Raw genomic sequence first — 21882 nt, forward strand, 5'->3', positions numbered from 1 at the left:
AAAGCACGGACCTAGAGACTGAAAAACAGCTTCTATCTCAAGGCCATCAGACTGTTAAACAGCCATCACTAACATTGAGTGGCTGCTGCCATACATGTAAAAAATGTACCACTACCCACTTTAAACAATGCCACTTAATATAATGTGTACATACCCTACATTACTCATCTAATATGTATACACTGTACTCGATACCATCTACTGCATCTTGCTTATGCCGTTCTGTACCATCACTCATTCATATATCTTTATGTACATATTCTTCATCCCTTTACACTTGTGTGTATAAGGTAGTTGTTGTGAAATAGTTAAGTTAGATCACTCTTTGTGTAACGGATGTGAAACGGCTAGCTTAGTTAGCGGTGGTGCCCACTAAATAGCGTTTCAATCGGTGACGTCACTTGCTCTGAGACCTTGAAGTAGTGGTTCCCCCTTTGCTCTGCAAGGGCCGCGGCTTTTGTGGAGCGATTGGGTAACGATGCTTCGTGGGTGACCGTTGTTGATGTGTGCAGAGGATCCCTGGTTCGCGCCCGGGTATGGGCGAGGGGACGGTCTAAAGTTATACTGTTACATTAGGTTATTACTGCATTGTCGGAACTAGAAGCACAAGCATTTCGCTACACTCGCATTAACATCTGCTAACCATATGTATGTGACAAATAAAATGTGGTTTGTTGATCTATTTTACTGACTACTGTACACAGCTAGCTTCACCAACTGCCACTTGTTGTATTATTATCACTGCCTAATAAATGGTATGAACTGTGTTCCGATGACCTCTTGTTCAGAATTAAGAGGAGATGAAGTTGAATTCATCAGTGTTTAGAGAAATGAAAGAGTTCCAAGACAATCTGTGGATTAAATAGTAGCTAGACTATTTTGGGCTCCCGAGGCACTGCATCTCAGTGCAAGAGGTGTCACTACAGTCCTTGGTTCGAATCCGGGCTGCATCCCATCTGGCCATGATTGGGAGTCCCATAGGGCGGTGCACAGTTGGCCCAGTGTCGTCGGGGTTTTGCCGTCATTGTAACTAAGAATGTGTCATTAACTGACTTGCCTAGCTAAATAAAGTTTACACACATACAAAATCTGCTCTTTCATTAGCTTAAATGGTCTCACCCAGAGCAATATCTGGTTTGGCCATGTTTTAGAACTGCTGCCATGTTTAGCACCTTTATTATCGACATTTTGGCGATGTATATCCGATAATTCCCTGTGAAATGAAGACTTAAAAACTAGCAATACAGAGCAGCGAATTTAACAGATGTTTTTATTCGGGATAATGTGTATCCAAGTCCAAGGTGTTTCGGGGGTCAACAAATTGCATTATACTTTCATCTGAACATCTTCATCGTTTAAAAAAAAACAATCCGAAATAAACAGCACAAACACTGAAGTGTCAATTTATGACTTTAGCAACGGCTATGTGAGAATGTGTCCATCTTGACAATATTCAGACAAGAAAATAAAAATGTTCGGGCAAAGTATTTCCATTGTTCGAGTGGTCACTTGACTATCTTGTCAATATAATATATACTCTTCATCAACACAAAGCTGTTTTACGACAGTCGCGTACCGTATTCCAAGCGTCCGGTGTCGTACATTTTGCAGAATCACCATGGCGTCTGTACTGAAAGAGACCGCGGGGCTGTATGAGACATTGAAAACGGAATGGAACAAGAAACATCCAAATCTGAACAAATGTGGAGAAATTTTGAGCAAGCTCAAGGTAAAAACCTATTACAATATTTAGTTTCTTCACCCTCGAACCTAAATCATACTGTATTTTGTCAATTAGCTAGTATTGCTAAGCTAACGTTAGCTAAGCTAACGTAACCAATTGTTTAAAAAAATATATATCAACCGTCCGTTGCAATTTCTTTCTACAGATCTCGTTATTGGAGTTAAACTTCTTACCAACGACTGGAACTAAGCTCACCAAACAGCAGCTTATTTTAGCTCGTAAGTTACTAGTCATCACATCAAAATGCTAACAGGCAAATGCTCTGCCTTTTCTGGCCCCAGGACATATAACTTCTTATTTTAGTCAAATGTGGTTTTAAAATTATTATTATTTTTAAATATAATGTCAGGACCTTTTTTTACCTTCATGTTAGTCTGTAAATGTTAATATGTTTGATAGTTAAAATCCTGTAACCCAATATGCTAGCTCAGGTCTTGTTCACTCAGAGATATGGTCAATATAGGCTCAACATTTACAACCCTGCTATGTTTATGCACGTAACAAATTGGAAAATGGACCCCAAATGTTGTAAGTGCCTGAGCTTGACCAATATGCTGATGTGGAAGTCAAACATGTACCTTTTCTGATTTATATATATATTCTTTCAAAAGTTGAGGTCCGAATAGCACCTTATAGTTGGAATGACCCAGCTAACTCATAGCCTCTTCTCTCAGTGAGACCTGTAAACAGTGCATTTCCACACAACACGATGGGGGCGAAGAAACAACAGAGCCCCGTTTTATTTTCATTTGAGGGAATGGGAGGGACCTTTGGGTAATGCGAGGGAGGGAAAGCAGAAGATTATGGATCCACTAACAAGATGCATGTCTCTTGGACCTAGGAGTGGGAGTCGTTGTCCACAGAGCGGCACAGTTGGGCTGTCTAGCTCTCGTCTATCCATTCTTTGGATTGGGCTGTCTAGCTCTCGTCTATCCATTCTTTGGATTGGTGGATACATCTTATTATTGTAATCCTTTTTTGAATATTCAATGTGGGTTGTTGACGTCAACCGCCTGTATTGAAAGGAGATACTACTAACCTCATGCTCTGAATATGCATAGCTATCTGGAGAGAACTGTTGATATAGTGTTTTTTTTAAGTGGCTGGGATGTCATGTCCTATCAGAACACTCATAACTTAAATATTATGAAACATCTATTAGAACAAATGAACCTCACGCAGCAAGTAAGCAATCTTTCTTTTTTTTTGTTAACCAAATTTGACACATTGACCTTATAGAAAAATGCCTTGCTTGGAAAGGGAAACAAGGAAAATACACCACCTGCTGGAAGGAGACAGTGTTTCTGCTGAGTTGGGCCTCTTCTTCTCTGGGAAAGATTGACCGTATGTAAATATTCTGTGATATCACAAGGTTATTGACCAATCGAAGCTCAATGGAGCTTCCAGACCCTACCAGATTGGCTGTTTAATACCTAGCATCACATCACTTAGCCTGCTTGCCAGCACCCACATTAGAGTGAAGTTGGAGTGGCCATCTGAATTATCATGTTACTTGGAAATGCACTAAAGTTCCATATTGATCTCCCGTCGCCGAAGGTGACATCCCGTACCCCGAAAACATATTTACCAGCCCTCCTGGTTGATCTATTTCCCAGAAACTTTTCTCATCACAAAGGCAAATCTATAAATCTGGAATGCCTTACCAGTCGTTTCGTGCTATACAACGTGTGAAAATGTATTTATATCCACATTTTCCAGAGTTGACTGAATTCACATATTTCCCTAAAGGTGCACTGCCATCTTGGATCAGGCACTAATCTCCCATGGCAACCACAACAGAGTATAGGGACTAGGGAGTGGGCATCAGAAAATTGATGTTAACCTTTTTTTATTTTGACCATAGTTCACACATTCTATAGCCTGAAACAGGTCAACCAGAGAGCTGGTGAATATGTTTTCTGGGTACAGGATGTGGTCTTCAGCGACGGGTACAGGACGTGGTGTACAGGTCTCCCCGGGGGGGGCGAAGAGGCTAACTATCTCATATTGTTGTTGTTGTTGTTGACATGTCTTCCTCATTGCTCAGAATCAGCAGAATAATTTCAGTGTGTGATAACTTATTAAGATATCAGGGTTTGATCATATATCAACTGGATGACAACAGTGGCTAACAGATTTGTCTACGTTGTTTCTCAGGTGACGTTCTGGAGATCGGGGCTCTGTGGGCTATCCTAAAGAAGGACATCCCTTCCTTTGAGAGATACATGGCCCAGCTCAAATGTTACTACTTTGATTACAAGTAATGTCACTTATTTTGTTTTCATGTTCAAAATAATACCTTAAATCTTTCTCAGTATATTCTCAGAGCATCTCCAACCTATGCTTGTTCAAACAACTAGATCAGTGTCTCTCACGTTCTCCCTCCGTCCAGGGATGAGTTGCCAGAGTCTGCCTACATGCACCAGCTACTAGGCTTGAACCTCCTCTTTCTGCTGTCCCAGAACCGCGTGTCAGAGTTCCACACAGAGCTGGAGAGGCTGACTGCTAAGGACATCCAGACCAACGTCTACATCCGCCACCCGGTCTCCTTAGAGCAGGTAACTGCTGCTGCGTCAGGCCCTCGTTATCTCCCCCAAGAAGAGTCTGATTCTGGCCTTCGTTGACCTAGTTAAATATCTTCAGCAGGAATTAAAATGTTCACCTTACAGATGTTTTCTTCATTTGTTGTTTTCTCATTTCTATCTTTGTTTATGTTTGTGGAGCCATTTAACTTCCATGTGTAGAACTGACTTGTAGAATGTCTGTTTAACTTCCTGTCAGTACCTGATGGAGGGAAGTTACAACAAGGTGTTTCTGGCCAAAGGTAACATCCCTGCTGAGAGCTACACCTTCTTCATAGACATTCTGCTAGACACCATCCGGTAAGAGACAACAGGACATTGGATGAATGAATATTTTGCCTGGATTGGATGCGTCATCCTGGTGGTCTGGTCAATGACACTGTGTTCCTTCTCTGTTTCAGCGATGAGATTGCTGGGTGCATAGAGAAGGCTTATAAACAGATTCAGTTCAACGAAGCTACCAGAGTCCTTTTCTTCTCCTCCCCAAACAACATGACAGAGTATGCCAACAAGGTTAGTTCATGTCTGTTTTATTCTGTTCTGTGCCCTACTGGACACTAGCCTGGTCCAAGATCTGTTTGACGAAGGACCATAGGAGTTGGCTTTACCGCACAAACAGATCTGGGACCAGGCTAACAGAACATGCTCCTGGATTTGAGAGAAGGGGCGATCCTTAGAACTTGAGTTTAGTCCCATCTTGTCATATTAAAGTTGTCTGTGTTTACAGAGGGGCTGGACCCAGAGCCTCTTGTCATATTAAAGTTGTCTGTGTTACAGCGGGGCTGGACCCAGAGCCCAGATGGCTACTACTCGTTCAGTAGCCAACAGCAGAGGACAGAGGAAGTCAACATCCCCTCCACCGAGCTGGCTACGCAGGTTATCGAATATGCACGTCAGCTGGAGATGATTGTGTAGAGAGAGGGCTGCGCCGTACTACAGAGGCTAGATATATTCATGACACAGACACATGCAAACATACAGTCCTCAAATGCTGACAGATTGTCAGACTGGTAGATTTTCCAACACTTTGTCATTCTGTACCACTCAACCTGCTTCTCACGGCGCCGATAAGAGACGAGGCGAGTTTATTATTATTTTTTACATCCTAGTCTAACTGTGTGTTTTACGCATCGCAGTGAAATGTACTGAAATAAAGTCATCACTTCACATCTAAGGTCAGTCTGTTCAGTGGCTCCTGACTGCTTTGTCCACCTTTTTTTTTAGGAGTTCCCCCGAGTTTAAAGATTAACGTGTTGGCACATTCTAATGTCGAAGTTTCTATTTACCCTGACTGCTTTGAGGAATGTTTTTGGAGAGTTTATGTCTAGGGAATAGGGTGTATTTTTGCCATTTTACTAATTCATAGTGTGCTGTAGCACAGTGGCCAATACAGTGGTGGTCTTCCATATGTCTCTAAATGGTTGATGTCCTGCATTATTACACCTGCTAATTTGGCTTCTCCTTGTCCTCTGAGGTATCGTCTTCAAACTCTAGGGTTTTCAATGCCCTGGCCTCGTCTCCTGGCAAATGACAAAGAGAATTGCTGTAAAAGTATTTGTTTAATGTCTTGCTCCACCTCCTCAATGGTTTGTAATCTAATTGATCTGGAAAATACAAATGTTTGTTTCTGAAAGATTAACAAAATTTTTGACATTTTTAAAATAATAAAATCTTTTTGTTCCTGACTTATGGTCTACAGTGTAATTTAATAGGTGACTTAACATGACTACTGTACTACTCGGTATAAATATTTCCTCCAGTATTTGTGAATGAATGTGTGTCACTAGCGAGTCTCTCCTCTCTCTCTCTCAGCGCTAAGGAGGTGGCTAGGGTTGCCGTGGTGACCCAGGGGGGCTCACACAGGTAGTTCCTCCTCACGTTCAACCTGATGGGGGAGAAGAGACAGGTTGTCTTTCTCCAACAGGGGGGGTGGGGGACTAGAAAGGATCAAGCTAGTATAGGAATGAGATAGGATATTTTCTTTCCTCCGTAACTTGGTGCCATAGCCTGACACATCAATAGTGTTATATCACACACTACACTCACAAGGGGAATGAGATATCAAATGACGGAGCCAACGCTGTGTAGTTTGATAGGTAGCGAGGCTAGGTTGAAGTGTGTTAGTGTGACTCACCACTTGGTGACGTTTGGTGGCAGCGCTGCGTTAGTGGCACGGTGCTGGCAGCGGGCCTGGCGCGAGCAGGACTTATCCACTGTGAACGGGTGCCAGCAGCCTGATGGGTAGGGAGGGCACTTGGGAGACTGGGGAGAGGCTGGTGGGATATCCTCAATTTGTTCCTCTTTCTTGGTATCCTTTGTCTTCACCTTTTCTGCCCTCCTGGACTGAGCGGGAGGAGCCTTGGCTGGGGCATCTGGCGTGGGTTTTGAGTCTGGGGCTTGGGGTAGCTGGGTAGTGGGTATGTCAGTAGTAGTTTTAGGTGTGAAAGGGTTGATGCCACTGTACCACTCCTCAAAGGCTGTGTTTACCTCTGTAGGATCATCCACCTCCCTCACCTTACCAAGTGTTGTAGACATGCTGAACTTGGAGAAGTCTACCACACCTCTGCCATCAGGATAATGGAACTCATTACAATACTTCTGATACCTGTCCATCAGCTGTGTTGCCTCGGCAACCATGGGCTCTGTAAAGGAGGGCAACTGGGCATTAGATACGTACCAGTTAGTGTAGTGTGTCCTGGTGAATCCTGATGCTTCCCTGATGCCCTCCTGCAGCTGCTGTGGACTCTTGCCCTCTGTTGAGGGTTTGACCTCTGGCTGTTTCTTGCCCTCTCTTGAGGGTTTGACCTCTGGCTGTTTCTTGCCCTCTGTAGTGGGTCTGGCTTCTGGCTGTCCTCTTGAGGGCTTCTGTCCCTGCTTGATGGTGATAGGGCCTCGATATTGGCTTGGTCCTGGTGTGAGGGGTCGTGGTGGGGGTTGAACTGGTGTTCGATGTGAAGCTCTGGGTGGCTCTGTCGAGAGGTGGTTCTCTCTGCTGTCCTCTGCTGGCTGAGCCCTGTACCTGTCCTCTTTGCTGTCCTCTGCTGGCTGAGCCCTGGACCTGTCCTCTGCTGGCTGGGCCCTGGACCTGTCCTCTTTGCTGTCCTCTGCTGGCTGAGCCCTGTACCTGTCCTCTTTGCTGTCCTCTGCTGGCTGGGCCCTGGACCTGTCCTCTCTCATCTGCTTCAGCCTCAGTCTGGCAGCCTGGGCACGTCCGCTCACAGAGTTGGGAGAGAAGGTGAGCTGGCTGCCGCTTCCTGTCCCCGCTGGTTTACCGGTGATGCTCGTGGTGCAACTGGTCGAGGTGCTACCAGCGCCCTGAGCCTCAGGGGCTGCTTTAGTCTGAGGTTGGGTTTTAGACCGTTTCTCTTTCTGGGTTTGTGCTGAAGGTGTGGTTGTCCCAAGAGAAAAGGACAAGTTGTTTGGGACAGATGAGGCAGCATTTGGAACGGGTGCTGCTGAAGTTCCAGGTGGTTTGTCTGGTTTGCTAGCAGGCTCTGGGTTGTGCTGTGGCTGGCATGCTGGCTGTATTGTCTGGGCAGCAGTGCTGAAGTTATAGTCTGATTTGGAGGTCTTGGCTTTCTGGGCCTTGGCCTCTCTGTGAGCAGGCTTGACTTTAGGCGTGGAAGTTTTGACAGCCTCGATGAAGGGGACTCCGTTCAGAGCTGCCCTGACTGACGCCTGCCTCAGTGGGCTGGGAGGGGGAGGCAGACTCTCCTGCTTCTTCACATACTCCATCCTGAGGAGGGAGAGGATTGGGGAACATGACGCCTATAAACAAACTACACAAAAAATGCACTTCTTGTAGTCATAAAAAATATGTATTAAAACCACTTAACAGTGGTCTAAAGTACTTACGTAAAAAATACTTTAAAAAGTACTACCTAAGTAGTTTTTGTGGGTATCTGTAATTTACTATTTTGACAAATTTTACTTCACTACATTCCTAAATAAAAGTATGTACTTTTTACTCCATACATTTTCCTTCACACCCAAAAGTACTCGTTACATTTTTAATTCTTAGCAGGAAGGGAAAATTGTGAAATTCCTGCACTTATCAAGAGAACATCCCTGGTCATCCCTACTGCCTCTGATCTGGCGGACTCACTAAACACAAATGTTTAATTTGTCAATTATGTCTGCGTGTGCCCCTGGCTATCTGTAAATGTAAAAAGAAAATGGTGCTGTGGTTTGCTTAATATAAGGAATATGAAATTATTTCTACTTTTACTTTTGAAACGTAAGTATATTTAAAACCAATTACTTTAAGACTTTCAAGTAGTGTTTTACTGGGTGTCTTTCACTTTTACGTGAGTCATTTTTATGAAGGTATCTTTACTTTTGACAGATGGGTTCTTTTTACACCTGATTTTTTAAATCTTCGGTCTTGTGATCAAATCACATAATGTACGAGGAATCTAAAACACAACCAAAAAGACAGACAGAGGGACAGACAGACAGACAGACAGACAGACAGACAGACAGACAGACAGACAGACAGACAGACAGACAGACAGACAGACAGACAGATATTCAGAGACAGACGGAGGGTCAGACAGATATCCAGACAGACAGACAGAGGGACAGACAGACAGATATTCAGAGACAGACGGAGGGTCAGACAGATATCCAGAAAGACAGACAGGGACAGACAGACAGACAGATATTCAGATAGACAGAGGGACAGACAGACATATATTCAGAAAGACAGACAGACAAAGGGACAGACAGATATTCAGAAAGACAGACGGAGGGACAGAAAGACAGACGGAGGGACAGACAGACAGACAGACAGACAGACAGACAGACAGACAGACAGACAGAGGAACACCTATGTGAGAATGCTATTCATTGACTACAGCTCAGCGTTCAACACCATAGTGCCCACAAAGCACATCACTAAGCTAAGGACCCTGGGACTTAACACCTCCCTCTGCGACTGGATCCTGGACTTCCTGATGGGCCGCCCCCAGATGGTAAGGGTAGGCAACAACACGCCTGCCACGCTGATCCTGAACAGGGAGACCCCAGGGGTGCGTACTCAGTCCCCTCTTGTACTCCTTGTAGACCCACGAATGCGTGGCCAAACAACTCCAACACCATTAAGTTTGCAAACGACACTACCGTGGTCGGCTTGATTACCAACAACGACAAGACGGCCTACAGGGAGGAGGTGAGGGCCCCCGGAGTGTGGTGTCAGAAAAATAACCTCACACTCAACGTCAACAAAACAAAGGAGAAGATCGTGGACTTCAGGGAATAGCAGAGGGAATACCCCCCTATCCACATCGACGGGACAGTAGTGGAGAAGGTGGAAAGTTTTAAATTCCTCGGCGTACACATCACGGACGAACTGAAATGGTCCACCCACACAGACAGTGTGGCGCCTCTTCAACCTCAGGATGCTGAAGAAATTTGCCATGTCACCAAAAACACTCAAACTTTTACAGATGCACAATCGAGAGCATCGCCTGATACGGCAACTGCTCCGCCCACAACCGTAAGGCTCTCCAGAGGGTAGTGAAGTCTGCACACGCAACTACCTGCCCTCCAGGACACCTACACCACCCGATGTCACAGGAAGGCCAAAAAGATCATCAAGGACAACAACCACCCGAGCCACAGCCTGTTCACCCCGCTATCATCCAGAAGGCGAGGTCGACCGATTAATCGGAATGGGCCATTTAGTTAGGGCAGATTTCAAGTTTTCATTAAAAAATCTGTATTTTTGGACACCGATGTGTCAGTTTTTTTTTTACACCTTTATTTTATCTTTATTTAACTAGGGCAAGTCAGTTAAGAGTCAGTTAAGAACAAGTCCGTTAAAAACACATTCTTATTTTCAATGACGGCCTAGGAACAGTGGGTTAACCCCCTTGTTCAGGGGCAGAATGACAGATTTTTACCTTGTCAGCTTGGGGATTCAATCTTGTAACCTTACAGTTAACTAGTCCAACGCTCTAACCACCTGCCTCTTATTGCACTCCACGAGGATCCTGCCTGTTACGCGAATGCAGTAAGCCAAGGTAAGTTGCTAGCTAGCATTAAACTTATCTTATAAAAAATAATCAATCATAATCACTAGTTAACTACACATGGTTGATGATATTACTAGTTTATCTAGCGTGTCCTGTGTTGCATATAATCGATGAGGTGCGTATCGTTGCTCCAATGTGTACCTAACCACAAACATCAATGCCTTTCTTAAAATCAATACACAAGTATATATTTTTAAACCTGCATATTTAGTTAATATTGCCTGCTAACATGACTCGTTGCGAACTCTGTGAAGACTTTTTCTTCCTAACAAAGACAGCCAACTTCACCAAATGGTGGATGATTTAACAAAAGCTCATTTGCGGGGAAAAAAACACAATTGTTGCACGACTGACCTATCCATAAACACCAATGCCTTAAAATCAATGCACAGAAGTACATATTTTTAAACCTGCATATTTAGCTAAAAGAAATCCAGGTTAGCAGGCAATATTAACCAGGTGAAATTGTGTCACTTCTCTTGCGTTCATTGCACGCAGAGTCAGTGTATATGCAACAGTTTGGGCCGCCTAATTTGCCAGAATTTACATAATTATGACATAACATTGAAGCTTGTACAATGTAACAGCAATATTTAGACTTAGGGATGCCACCGTTAGATAAAATACGGAAAGGTTCCATATTTCACTGAAAGAATAAACGTCTTGTTTTCGAGATGATAGTTTCCGGATTCGACCATATTAATGACCAAAGGCTAGTATTTCTGTGTGTTATTATGTTATAATTAAGTCTATGATTTGATAGAGCAGTCTGACTGAGCGGTGGTAGGCACCAGCAGGCTCGTAAGCATTCACAGCACTTTCGTGCGTTTTGCCAGCAGCTCTTCCCTGTGCTTCAAGCATTGAGCTGTTTATGACTTCAAGCCTATCAACTCCCGAGATTAGGTTGGTGTAATCGATGTGACATGGCTACCTAGTTAGCGGGGTGTGCGCTAATAGCGTTTCAAACATCACTCGCTCTGAGACTTGGAGTGGTTGTTCCCCTTGCTCTGCATGGGTAACACTGCTTCGATGGTGGCTGTTGTCGATGTGTTGCTGGTTCGAGCCCAGGGAGGAGCGAAGAGAGGGATGGAAGCTATACTGTTACACTGGCAATACTAAAGTGCCTATAAGAACATCCAATAGTCAAAGGTATATGAAATACAAATCGTATAGAAATAAATTATCCCAAAATTCCTATAATAACTACAACCTAAAACTTCTTACCTGGGAATATTGAAGACTCCTGTTAAAAGGGACCACCAGCTTTCATATGAAACTGGAAACACTTATCTCCCTCACTAGCTTTAAGCACCAACTGTCAGAGCATCTTACAGATTACTGCACCTGTACATAGCCCACCTATAATTTAGCCCAAACAACTACCTCTTTCCCAACTGTATTTAATTTATTTATTTATTTTGCTCCTTTGCACCCCATTATTTTTATTTCTACTTTGCACATTCTTCCATTGCAAAACTACCATTCCAGTGTTTTACTTGCTATATTGTATTTACTTTGCCACCATGGCCTTTTTTGCCTTTACCTCCCTTCTCACCTAATTTGCTCACATTGTACATAGACTTGTTTATACTGTATTATTGACTGTATGTTTGTTTTACTCCATGTGTAACTCTGTGTCGTTGTATCTGTCGAACTGCTTTGCTTTATCTTGGCCAGGTCGCAATTGTAAATGAGAACTTGTTCTCAACTTGCCTACCTGGTTAAATAAAGGTGAAATAAAAAATATAAAAAATAAATATGTTCTCATGCTCTGAGCAAGGAACTTAAACGTTAGCTTTTTTACATGGCACATATTGCACTTTTACTTTCTTCTCCAACACTTTGTTTTTGCATTATTTAAACCAAATTGAACATGTTTCATTATTTATTTGAGGCTAAATTGATTTTATTGATGTATTATATTAAGTTAAAATAAGTGTTCATTCAGTATTGTTGTAATTGTCATTATTACAAATAAATTTGGTTAAAATCGGCCGATTAATCGGTATCGTCTTTTTTTTGGTCCTCCAATAATCGGTATCGGTATCAGCGTTGAAAAATCATAATCGGTCGACCTCTATTACAGGTGCATCAAAGTGGGGACAGAGAGACTGAAAAACAGCTTCTATCTCAAGGCCATCAGACTGTTGAACAGCCATCACTAACATTGAGTGGCTCCTGCCAACATACTGACTCATCTCTAGCCACTTTAATAATTTAAAATTGGATGTAATAAATGTGTATAAGGTAGTTGTTGTGAAATTGTTAGATTACTTGATATGACTGCATGGTCGGAACTAGAAGCACAAGCATTTCGCTACACTCGCATTAACATCTGCTAACCATGTGTATGTGACCAATAAAATTTGATTTGATTTGAAGTTTGCTGACGACATAACAGCCTGACGACAGGGAGGAGGTCAGTGACCTGGCAGTGTGGTGCCAGGACAACAACCTCCCTCAACGTGATCAAGACAAAGGAGCTGATCGTGGACTACAGAAAAAGGAGGGACGAACACGCCCCTGTTCTCATTGATGGGGCTGTAGTGGAGCAGGTTGAGAGTTTCAAGTTAATTGGTGTCCATATCCCCAACAAACTAGAATGGTCCAAACACAATAAGACAGTCGTGAAGAAGGCACGACAACGCCTATTCCCCCTCAGGAGACTGAAAAGATTTGGCATGGGTCCCCGATCCTCAATAAGTTCTACAGCTGCACTAACGAGAGCATCTGGTTGCATCACCACCTGGTATACTAACTGCTCAGCATCCGACCGTAAGGCGCTACAGAGGGTAGTGCGTACAGCCCAGTACATCACTGGGGCCAAGCTTCCTGTCATCCAGGACCTCTATACCAGGCGGTGTCAGAGGAAGGCCCTAAAAATTGTCAAAGTCTCTAGCCACCCTAGTCATAGATTGTTCTCTCTGCTATCGCACGGCAAGCGGTACCGGAGCGCCAAGTCTAGGTCCAAAGGGCTCTTTAACAGCTTCTACCCCCAAACCATAAGACTCCTGAACAGCTAATCAAATGGCCACCTGGACTATTTACATTGACCCCCTTTGTTTTTACACTGCTGCTACTCACGGTTTATTATCTATGTATAGTCACTTCACCCCTACCTACTGTACAAATTACCTCAACTAACCTGTACCCCCGCACATTATACTGGTACCCCCTGTATATAGCCTCCACATTGACTCTGTACTGGTACCCCCTGTATATAGCCTCCACATTGACTCGGTACCGGTACCCCCTGCATATAGCCTCCACATTGACTCGGTACTGGTACCCCCTCATTTTCTTAACTCTATTTTCTTAACTGCATTGTTGGTTAATAAGTAAGCATTTCATACCTGCTGTATTTGGTGTATGTGACAAATAAAATTGATTAGACAGACAGACAGACAGACAGACAGACAGACAGACAGACAGACAGACAGACAGACAGACAGACAGACAGACAGACAGACAGACAGACAGACAGACAGACAGACAGACAGACAGACAGACAGACAGACAGACAGACAGACAGACAGACAGACAGACAGACAGACAGACAGACAGACAGACAGACAGACAGACAGACAGACAGGCAGACAGGCAGACAGACAGAAAGACAGACAGACATATATACAGTTATACAGACAGATATACAGACAGACAGATATACAGACTGACAGACAGATATACAGACAGACAGACAGGTAGAGGGACAGACAGACCAGGGACTCACCTATGCTCAATCTTTTTCAGAATCTTTTTAGAGAGCACAAAGTTTGGAGGCACTTTGAGAGAACCAGTGGGTGTGCTGCTGATTGTGCCCTTGTTGTTGCCAGTGTCACCACTAGGGGTGCTGGTTTTCTTGTTCTCTGGAAGTCCATCCTTCCGTTCATGAAGAGTAATAGATGTTCCATCTGGTCTCCTGGATCTCCTCTGGGGTTTAGTAACAACCATTGGTGGTGATATAGGCAAAGACTTTCTATCCTCAATGCTGCCACTTGTGCCCGTGCTCCCACTTGTGCCCGTGCTGCTGTGAGTGTCACCACAAAGGGTTCTAAGTTTAGACTTCAGTTCATCAAGGGTAATACGTGTTCCATCGGGTTGACTAATCCTAATCAGTTGTGACCTGGCAGTGATATTTTGAGGAGGAGGATCTTGTTGGGTCTTGGCTGGGGCAGTGGAGGTGGGCTGGGTCTTACTTGGGATGGTAGGTGTGGGCTGGGTCTTACCTGGGATGGTAGGTGTGGGCTGGGTCTTGACTGGGGCAGTGGGGGTTGGCTGGGTCTTGGCTGGGGCAGTGGGGGTTGGCTGGGTCTTGGCTGGGGCAGTGGGGGTTGGCTGGGTCTTGGCTGGGGCAGTGGGGGTGGGCTGGGTCTTGGCTGGGGCAGTGGGGGTGGGCTGGGTCTTGGCTGGGGCAGTGGGGGTGGGCTGGGTCTTGGCTGGGGCAGTGGGGGTGACAGGGTTCTGAGGAGACCTAAGTGAAGCCTTTCTCACTGCTTTCACTGGCGCTAGTCTCTGTTGTGTTGGCTGAGGGTTGGGGGCCACTGGTGCTAGTCTCTGTTGTGTTGGCTGAGGGTTGGGGACCACTGGCGCTAGGATCTGCTGTGTTGGCTGAGGGTTGGGGGCCACTGGCGCTAGGATCTGCTGTGTTGGCTGAGGGTTGGGGGCCACTGGCGCTAGGATCTGCTGTGTTGGCTGAGGGTTGGGGGCCACTGGTGCTAGGCTCTGCTGTGTTGGCTGAGGGTTTAGGGCCACTGGTGCTAGGCTCTGCTGTGTTGGCTGAGGGTTGGGGGCCACTGGTGCTGGTCTCTGCTGTGTTGGCTGAGGGTTTAGGGCCACTGGTGCTAGGCTCTGCTGTGTTGGCTGAGGGTTTAGGGCCAATGGTGCTAGGCTCTGCTGTGTTGGCTGAGGGTTGGGGGCCACTGGTGCTGGTCTCTGCTGTGTTGGCTGAGGGTTGGGGGCCAGGGCTGCCTCCTGCGATGATGGGCCCTGTGGCTGAGGTTTCGGTAAAGACGTTGTCTGGGATGGGTGGGGGGGGATTATAGGGGTATGCCAGAAAGGAGAGGAAGGGGTAGCAGAGGACGTAGGAACAGCCTGCATGCTCATTGGGCTCTCTGTGGAGAGACTTGATAGAGATGGGGTTGCCTGCAGTGAGCACAGAGAAGCTTGCCCCATGTTTACAGTGAAGTCTGGGATGCCCTTGAACTGACTGGGTGGCACAGAGCTTAAGAGCTTGGAGGTGGAAACCTTAGTGGTGGTCTTTTCTGCCTCTTTCGCTTTTCCCTTCTCAGTGTCGCCCCTCACGAGGCTTTTCTCGGGCTGTTGCTCCTGCTCTGAGTGGCTGTTGCCCATCCTCTCTCACTAACTTCCTGTGAAAATGAAAATAACTATTATGTCTCTCTAATATAATTAACCAATCAATCAAATGTATTTGATAAAGCCCTAAATACATTAACAGTTGTCACAAAGTGCTTTACAGATACCCAGCCTATCATCCTCTCTCTAATAGGCCAGATACCCAGCCTATCATCTCTCTCTCTAATAGGCCAGATACCCAGCCTATCATCTCTCTCTCTAATAGGCCAGATACCCAGCCCATCACCTCTCTCTCTAATAGGCCAGATACCCAGCCTATCATCTCTCTCTCTAATAGGCCAGATACCCAGCCTATAATCCTCTCTCTAATAGGCCAGATACCCAGCCTATCATCTCTCTCTAATAGGCCAGATATCCAACCTATCATCTCTCTAATAGGCCAGATACCCATCCTATCATCTCTCTAATAGGCCAGATACCCAGCCTATCATCTCTCTAATAGGCCAGATACCCAGCCTATCATCTCTCTCTAATAGACGCAGCCTATCATCTCTCTCTAATAGGCCAGATACCCAGCCTATCATCTCTCTCTCTAATAGGCCAGATACCCAGCCTATCATCTCTCTCTAATAGACCCAGCCTATCATCTCTCTCTCTAATAGGCCAGATACCCAGCCTATCATCTCTCTCTAATAGACCCAGCCTATCATCTCTCTCTCTAATAGGCCAGATACCCAGCCTATCATCTCTCTAATAGGCCAGATACCCAGCCTATCATCTCTCTCTAATAGACCCAGCCTATCATCTCTCTCTAATAGGCCTACAGTGTCTTCAAGGAGTATTCACACCCCCTGACTTTTTCCACATTTTGTTGTGTTACAAAGTGGGATTAAAATAGATTTTATTGTCATTTGTTTCAACGATCTACACAAAATACTCTATAATGTGAAAGTGAAAGAAAAACTCTTAACATTTTTTTTTATATGCAAAATAAAACAAAAATATATATTTTGATTAGATAAGTATTCAACCCCTTGAGTCAATACATTACAGCTGTGAGTCTTTCTGAGTATGTCTGTAAGAGCTTTGCAAACCTGGATTGTACAATATTTGCCCATTGTTCTTTTTTAAATTCTTCAAGCTCTGTCAAGTTGGTTGTTGATCATTGCTAGACAGCAATTTACAAGTCTTGACATAGATGTTCAAGGTGATTTAAGTCAAAACTGTAACTAGTAATTGGCCTTGCGTTTTAGTTTATTGTCCTGCTGAAAGGTGAATTCATCTCCCAGTGTAGATGTGGCCTTGCGTTTTAGTTTATTGTCCTGCTGAAAGGTGAATTCATCTCCCAGTGTCTGTTGGAAAGCAGACTGAACCAGGTTTTGCTCTAGGACATTGCCTGTACTTAGCACTATTAATTTGATTTATACTTGCCAATGACAAGCATACCCATAACATGATGCAGCCACCACCATGCTTGAAAATATGAAGACTGGTACTCAGTGATGTGTTGTGTTGGATTTGCCCCAAACATAATGCTTTGTATCAGTGGTGTAAAGTACTTAAGTAAAAATACTTTTTGGTGTATCTGTACTTTACTATTTATACTTGTGACACTTATACTCCACTACATTCCGAAATAAAATAATGTACTTTTTATTCCATACATTTTCCCTGACACCCAAAAGTACTTGTTACATTTCAAATGTTTAGCAGGACAGGAAAATGGTCTAATTCACACACTTATCAAGAGAACATCCCTGGTCATCCCTAATGCCTCTGATCTGGAGGACTCACTTATTAACACAAATGCTTCGTTTGTAAATGATGTCTGAGTGTTGGAATGTGCACCTAGCTATCCGTAAATTAAAAAAAACAAGAAAATTGTGCTGTCTGGTTTGCTTAATATAAGGAATGTTAAATTATTTATATTTATAATATACTTAAGTATATTTTAGCAATAACATTTACTTTTGATACTTAAGTATATTTTAGCAATAACATTTACTTTTGATACTTAAGTATATTTTAGCAATAATATTTACTTTTGATCTTAAGTATATTTAAAACCAAATACTTTTTTACTTTTACTCAAGTAGTATTTTCCCGTGTAACTTTCACTTTTACTTGAGTAATTTTCTATAAAAGTATGATAGATGGGTACTTTTTACACCACTGCTTTGTATTCAGGGCAAAAAGTTAATTTCTTAGCCAAATGTGTTGCAGTATTACTTTAGTGCCTAATTGCAAACAGGATGGATGTTTTGGAATATTTGTATTCTGTACAGGCTTCCTTCTTTTCACTCTGTCATTTAGGTTAGTATTGAGGAGTAACTACAATGTTGTTGATCCATCCTCCGTTCTCCTATTACAGCCATTTAACTCTGTTAACTGGTTTAAAATCACCATTGGCCTCATGGTGAAATCCCTGTGTGGTTTCCTTCCACTCCGTCAACTGAGTTAGGAAGGTCGTCTGTATCTTTGTAGTGACTGGGTGTATTGATACACCAAGTGTAATTAATAACTTTATCATGCTCAAAGGGATATTCAGCATCTGCTTTTTTATTACCCATCTACCAATGCCTTTACGAGGTCTTTGTGGTTGAATCTGTGCTTGTAATTCACTGCCCGACTGAGGGACCTTACAGATAACTGTAGGTGTGGGGTACAGTGATGAGGTAGTCATTCAAAAACCATGTTAAACACTATTATTCTACACAGAGTGAGTCCATGCAACTGATTATGTGACGTGTTAAGCACATGTTTACTCCTGGAAGTATTTAGGCTTGGCATAACAAAGGGATTAAATACTTATTCTCTCAAGATATTTCAGATTTCCACTTTTTTATTAATTTGTAAACATTTGTAAAAACATAATTCCACTTTGACATTATGGGGTATTGTGTGTAGGTCAGTGACACGAAATAATAAAAAATAAAAAAATGTATTCAGGCTGTAACACAATGTGGATAAACTCATGGGGGTGTGAATACTTTCTGAAGGCACTGTATGCCTTTCTGTTATTGGACAGGCCTCAATTTCATTGAGATCATCTGTATAAATTAATAAATAAAATAAATTAGTTGTGTCAAATCTTCAATTTGAGCCCTAAAATAAGTGTTTCACAACAGTTCATGTTGAGCCATAGGCCTAATGTGAACCAGAATCTGGGTATACAGATGTTGAATTTGGCCATTCTCCTATAAGTCCATGAAGCAGCCATACATCTTGCCGTTCACCAGCTTTTCAAGAGTAATAATATTTGGTACTTACCAAAGAATGAGTTTCGCTGAGCAGTGATCATCATTACTGGTTACAGCCGGTATGTACTTAAAAAATCTAAATGAAAAGTTAAATGCAACCAAAATAAATGCCTTGTCTGTTAAGAATCTAGACGGATGTATTGTTTTTGACTTAAGTCTACATGCGGCAATAAAATCCCTCATTAAGGCGCCCACACAGGCCCATTTTTTCCCCCCTTCAGGCCACCATTATTAGCCAGTTTTGGCAACAAAAATAATAACAAAATGAGACGTGCCCACTATGCAAAAAAATATATTTAAAAAATGGACCAGCCCATCTGGCATTTATCCGAGATGACAGATGTCCAGTCCACGCCCTGCTTAGAGAGATTCTTTCCAAACAAAAGTTGCATGTAACTTTCTATTGAGACATTTTTTTGGAAGTGAAGTTACACACTGGCAATAAAGATCATAGTTGTTCAGCGAAACGCCATTATTTTGGTAAATATCGAAAGTATTTTGACATAATTAAGATTGAAAAAAAAAAAAATGGTAAATTGACAACTCATATTCTGGTTCGGTTTTTAACGTTAGTAACGTTCATCATCTTTTTAAGAAATTAAAATATCCGGAACCTGTTTGAACCATGAATTAATAATCGTACATTTTAAAAAGTATAGAGAATTTTTTTTTTTTAGCAACAAAAATAGTTAAGTTATCTAACATTTTAGTAGTTTACAAACACCTCAGCGAATTTACATTTGGCTAACATTAACGTTTACTGACGGTTAGCTAACGTTACCGTTATAACGACAACCGACGCTAGCTAAAAATTAACGTTTAGTTAACTAGCTTATATGAAAAGTACCTTGCTATGGACCTCAGACATATCATAGCGACTTTCTAATAAATCACTCGTTGCAGATTTTCCCCACCACTGGTATGGAGTGAGTTACACACATAAATAGTCTGGAAAAATGTGCGGAAAATATCGGCTACAAAGTTAGCTTGTTAGCTTCTGTAGCTTTTGAACCAAAATAGGAAGCTCGAGGGCATTCTTTTTTTTTTTTGTGAGCGCGAGCTGCCTCATGAAATGGAACTACTGGCCTCCAATGACCTCATATACCAGCAAGCCAAACGTTATATTCATTTTCCCAATTACTTGACAATAGGGTCACTTTTTATTTTAATTTTTGATTTTTTTTTAAATATAGCTAATTTATGTCACAGCTCTAGTTCTACACTGAACAAAAAATATAGACATATATTTATAAATATAGATATAGAATCCCAGATATGTTTCATATTCACAAAAAGCTTATTTTTTCCCCTCAAATTTTGTGCACAATTTTGTTTACATCTCTGTTGGTGAGCATTTCTCCTTTGCTAAAAATAATTCATCCCCCTGACAGGTGTGGAATATCAAGAAGCCGATTAAACGGAATTATCATTGGGGCGGCAGAGTAGCCTAGTGGTTAGAAAATTGAACTTGTAACCAAGTTCGAATCCCCAACCTGACAAGGTAAAAATCTGCTGTTCTGCTCGTGAACAAGGCAGTTAACCCACTGATCCTAGGCTGTCATTGAAAATAAAATTGTGTTCTTAACTGACTTGCCTAGTTAAATAAAGATATTTTTTTTTTACACAGTGAGTGGCGCGCGATGTGCCCATCTCCGGAGCCTGACCAGAAGACCGCTTCGTTTGCCTCTTTTACGACGTCGTTGTTTTGGGTCGCAGGCTGAGATTTTTTTATAATATATGCCATTTAGCAGACGCTTTTATCCAAAGCGACTTACAGTCATGTGTGCATACATTCTACGTATGGGTGGTCCCGGGGATCGAACCCACTACCCTGGCGTTACAAGCGCCATGCTCTACCAACTGAGCTACAGAACCCCTGATATTTTTATTTCACCTTTATTTAACCAGGTAGGCTAGTTGAGAACAGGTTCTCATTTGCAACTGCGACCTGGCCAAGATAAAGCATAGCAGTGTGAACAGACAACACAGAGTTACACATGGAGTAAACAATTAACAAGTCAATAACACAGAGAAAAAAAATTACGAAACATTATGTGACAGGTGAAATTAAGAACATGTGATATTATTTATCTCCTAACGTATCGCACAAATTGATTGCAGGTATTGACCTAAAAAAGTAGCTACAAATATTTAAAAAAAATAATAATAATTAAACTTCTAAGAAATAATGTAGTTTCAATGGTATTGACGGTATTGGAAAAAGCATCCGTGGCAACGGCTCAGACACGAGACGCACAGTCAGATCCATAAGTATTTGTACAGTGACACAATTTGCATAATTTTGGCTCTGTACCCGAACACAATGGATTTGAAATGAAACAATCAAAATATGCTTTAAGTGTAGACTTTCATTTTTAATTTAAGGGTTTTGTCAAAATTATTGTATGAACGTGTTGGAATTACAATAATTTGTATACATAGCACCCCAATTTTAGGGGCTCAAACGTAATTGAACAAACTAACATAATCATGCATTAAGTTGTGAGTTTTAAAATCAGTCAAAATCCTTTGCAGTCATTGACTGCCTGAAGTCATAGACATCACCAGATGCTGGGTTTGTTCCCTGGTGATGCCCTGTCAGGCGTTTACTGCAGCTGTGTCAGTTCCTGTTTGTTTTTGGGGGTGTTTTGCCTCTAGCAAGTGAAATGCAAGCTCAATTGGATTCAGGTCAGGTGATTGACTTGGCATTGCAGAACATTCCACTTCTTTGCCTTAGAGAAAGTATTGGGTTGCTTTCGCAGTATGCTTCGGATCATTGGCCATCTGCACTGTGAGGTGTCGTCCAATGAGTTTTGAAGCATATGGCTGAATCTGAGCAGATAATATACAGTGGCTTGCGAGAGTATTCACCCCCCTTGTAATTTTTCCTATTTTGTTGCCTTACAACCTGGAATTAAAATATATTTTTTTGTGGTTTGTATCAT

At 42.7% G+C, this 21882-nt stretch overlaps 2 protein-coding genes across 2 annotated transcripts; one reads left to right on the forward strand and one right to left on the reverse strand.

Moving 5' to 3' along the window:
- Positions 1–1569: 1569 nt before the first annotated feature.
- Positions 1570–6011, forward strand: psmd8 (proteasome 26S subunit, non-ATPase 8). The gene is made up of 7 exons (XM_046313416.1): positions 1570–1729; positions 1890–1962; positions 3902–4004; positions 4137–4302; positions 4526–4626; positions 4728–4839; positions 5104–6011. Exons 1-7 carry the CDS (start codon positions 1619–1621, stop codon positions 5239–5241), a joined length of 804 nt encoding a protein of 267 aa, XP_046169372.1. The 5' UTR covers positions 1570–1618; the 3' UTR covers positions 5242–6011.
- Positions 6005–19930, reverse strand: LOC124004978 (mucin-2-like). Its single transcript, XM_046313780.1, has 4 exons — positions 19785–19930; positions 14095–15730; positions 6461–8062; positions 6005–6211 (listed from the first exon to the last, which is right to left on the reverse strand). The coding sequence occupies exons 2-4, from the start codon at positions 15711–15713 to the stop codon at positions 6061–6063; spliced, it is 3372 nt and encodes a 1123-aa protein (XP_046169736.1). The 5' UTR covers positions 15714–15730; positions 19785–19930; the 3' UTR covers positions 6005–6060.
- Between the last annotated feature and the right edge of the window lie 1952 nt (positions 19931–21882).

Source organism: Oncorhynchus gorbuscha, linkage group LG19 (genome assembly GCF_021184085.1).
Source record: "Oncorhynchus gorbuscha isolate QuinsamMale2020 ecotype Even-year linkage group LG19, OgorEven_v1.0, whole genome shotgun sequence".
NCBI lineage: Eukaryota > Metazoa > Chordata > Actinopteri > Salmoniformes > Salmonidae > Oncorhynchus > Oncorhynchus gorbuscha.

What these genes read in the sequence shown, in the direction of transcription:
- psmd8 (XM_046313416.1), top strand. Translation starts at nt 1,619, where the DNA reads ATGGCGTCTGTACTGAAAGAGACCGCGGGGCTGTATGAGACATTGAAA. An exon ending in TGTTACTACTTTGATTACAA is followed by an intron (nt 4,005 to 4,136) that starts GTAATGTCACTT and finishes CCCTCCGTCCAG; the next exon opens with GGATGAGTTGCCAGAGTCTG. An exon ending in ATTCTGCTAGACACCATCCG is followed by an intron (nt 4,627 to 4,727) that starts GTAAGAGACAAC and finishes TCTCTGTTTCAG; the next exon opens with CGATGAGATTGCTGGGTGCA.
- LOC124004978 (XM_046313780.1), bottom strand. Translation starts at nt 15,713, where the DNA reads ATGGGCAACAGCCACTCAGAGCAGGAGCAACAGCCCGAGAAAAGCCTC. An exon ending in CTGAAAAAGATTGAGCATAG is followed by an intron (nt 8,063 to 14,094) that starts GTGAGTCCCTGG and finishes CTCCCTCCTCAG; the next exon opens with GATGGAGTATGTGAAGAAGC. An exon ending in CCACCAAACGTCACCAAGTG is followed by an intron (nt 6,212 to 6,460) that starts GTGAGTCACACT and finishes CTCCCCCATCAG; the next exon opens with GTTGAACGTGAGGAGGAACT.